The sequence below is a fragment of the Vicugna pacos genome, chromosome 5, assembly GCF_048564905.1.
Source record: "Vicugna pacos chromosome 5, VicPac4, whole genome shotgun sequence".
Lineage (NCBI taxonomy): Eukaryota > Metazoa > Chordata > Mammalia > Artiodactyla > Camelidae > Vicugna > Vicugna pacos.
The window spans coordinates 95,553,335-95,555,433 of record NC_132991.1 but is presented as its reverse complement, the minus strand read 5'-3'; the positions used below and the strand labels follow the sequence as shown (position 1 = coordinate 95,555,433).

The 2,099-nt window shown below is 55.0% G+C and overlaps 1 protein-coding gene across 1 annotated transcript; it reads right to left on the bottom strand.

Moving 5' to 3' along the window:
* Nucleotides 1-726: 726 nt before the first annotated feature.
* Nucleotides 727-1,677, bottom strand: LOC140696279 (olfactory receptor 9S13-like). Its single transcript, XM_072960669.1, has one exon. The coding sequence runs from the start codon at nucleotides 1,675-1,677 to the stop codon at nucleotides 727-729; it is 951 nt and encodes a 316-aa protein (XP_072816770.1).
* Between the last annotated feature and the right edge of the window lie 422 nt (nucleotides 1,678-2,099).

Below are 2,099 nucleotides of genomic sequence, written 5' to 3'. Positions count from 1 at the left end.
AAGGCTCAGTTGGACTTTGGATGTGAGGCATCTGTGGTGACTACCAGGGGCTCCCAGCTGCCGTCTAAGGGGGGAAGCCCAGGACAGGGTGCGTTAGGGTCCTCTGGAGCAGGAGCACAGGTGCTCTGCTGCCTCGCGGGGGTGGCAGCGTCAGGGGACAGAACGGGGAGGTGGAGGACCAGCAGTAGCACCGAGGGGAAGCAGTCTTCCTAACTCCCCTTGACTGGCCATGGTGACCCCAGGCTGCCACCAAGGAAGAGTCAAGGCTGAGGGTTAAGACTCCTCTTCTAGCAGATGCGGGAAGGATTGCTGAGCACACACTTTCATTAGATTCATTAAAAAGGGAAAGGGAGGGGTTCACAGAGTTTGTCCGGTTATGTGCTTTCACTGGTAGATGCTGAACTGGGACACAGAGCTTGCTTCAAAGACTCTTTCAAACATTTGCTGCTCTGCTCAGTGTGTTACCCAAATTTCAAGATTAGAGTCTTGCCCCCTTATGGACCGTTAGTGTTTTGATGGGGCAAAGAACATACCTTCTTCCTTTTTGCATCATCTCATCCTCACAGTTTGTGGCCCATGATGTGCTTCCAAGAAAGACTGAATGAAATGTTGGATGAAAGAATAAATTGGATGAATGAGGAATGAATTCCTCAGACTAAGCCCAGTGCCTCCTTCTGAGCCCTTGGTCCTGCCCTCAGGACACTCTGTCTCTCTGGCCACCCTCCTTCACGGGGCTCTGAGCTTCTGGCCCAGCGTCCGCAGGGCCGCCTGCACGTCCTTGTTCCTCAGACTGTAGATGAGGGGGTTGAGCATGGGGATGACCAGGGTGTAGAACACGGAGACCACCTTGCCCTGCTGCATGGACCCCACAGCTCCCGGCTGGGCATACATGACAAAGACTGTCCCATAAAAGAGGAACACGGCTGTCATGTGGGAGCCACAGGTGGAGAAGAGCTTGTGTCTCCCTGCTCCTGAGCACATCCTCAGGATGGTCACTGTGATGTAGCCGTAGGAGATGAGGACCACGAGTGTGGTGCCCACGATGATGAGGCCACAGATGCCAAACAAGAGGAGTTCATTGATGGCTGTGTTGGTGCAGGCAAGTTGGAGCAGGGGAGGCACATCACAGAAGAAGTGGTCGATGTGGTTGGAGCCGCAGAACGGGAGGCTGAAAGTGAGGCTGGTCTGCACGATGGAGTTGAGGCAGCCTCCACAGTAGGAGCCCAGCACCAGGCGGGCACAGGCCGAGGGGCACATGGTGACGGGGTAGTGCAGGGGGCTGCAGATGGCCGTGAAGCGGTCATAGGCCATCACAGCCAGGAGGAAGGCCTCAGTGGTAGCCAGCAGGGAGAAGAAGAACAGCTGGGTGGCACAGCCCCCAAGGGTGATGACCCTGGACAAGGACAGGAAGGTGGCCAGGGCCTGGGGGTAGATGACGCTTGTGTAGCACAGGTCCAGGAGGGACAGGTTCTTGAGGAAGAAGTACATTGGGGAGTGCAGACGGGCATCCAGGGTGATGACCACGATCATGGTGAGGTTGCCCAGGATGGCCGCCACGTACAGAGCCAGGAACAGCGCAGAGAGCAGGGCCTGGGTCTGCAGGCCGCCCTGGAACCCCTCCAGCACAAACTCCTGCCACGGCATCGCTGAGAAGTTTCTATTTCTGGGGGGTGACATGGTCTTGACCCTTTGGTGCCTAGCTGCCCACTGACCGTGGGACCATCAGCTGTCCAGTTCTCCTTGCAGATGAGCCTAGACTGACCTGAAAGGGCAACATTGCCTCTGATTCACTAATTCATAAATATGGTTGGAGCACTCTGTCTGCAGGAGATTCTGAGTTGTATGGGGATCGGGTGGGTGTCAAGAGGGTTGCAGAGTTGAGCCCTTCTGTGTAAGAATAGGCTTGCAGCCCCCATCTCCTCCTTTGAAAGAAATTCTCTTCCCTCAGGATGCTCCTGAGAGGTGCTATTTCTACTCTTCGTTCATCTGTCTAATCCTGCACGTTCTGTGCCTTCTTAGCTCATTAATTAATTTCGGAAATCTTTATCGAGCTCTCCTCCCCAACAAGACTTGACCTAGTGATGGTTCCATCTCCAGGC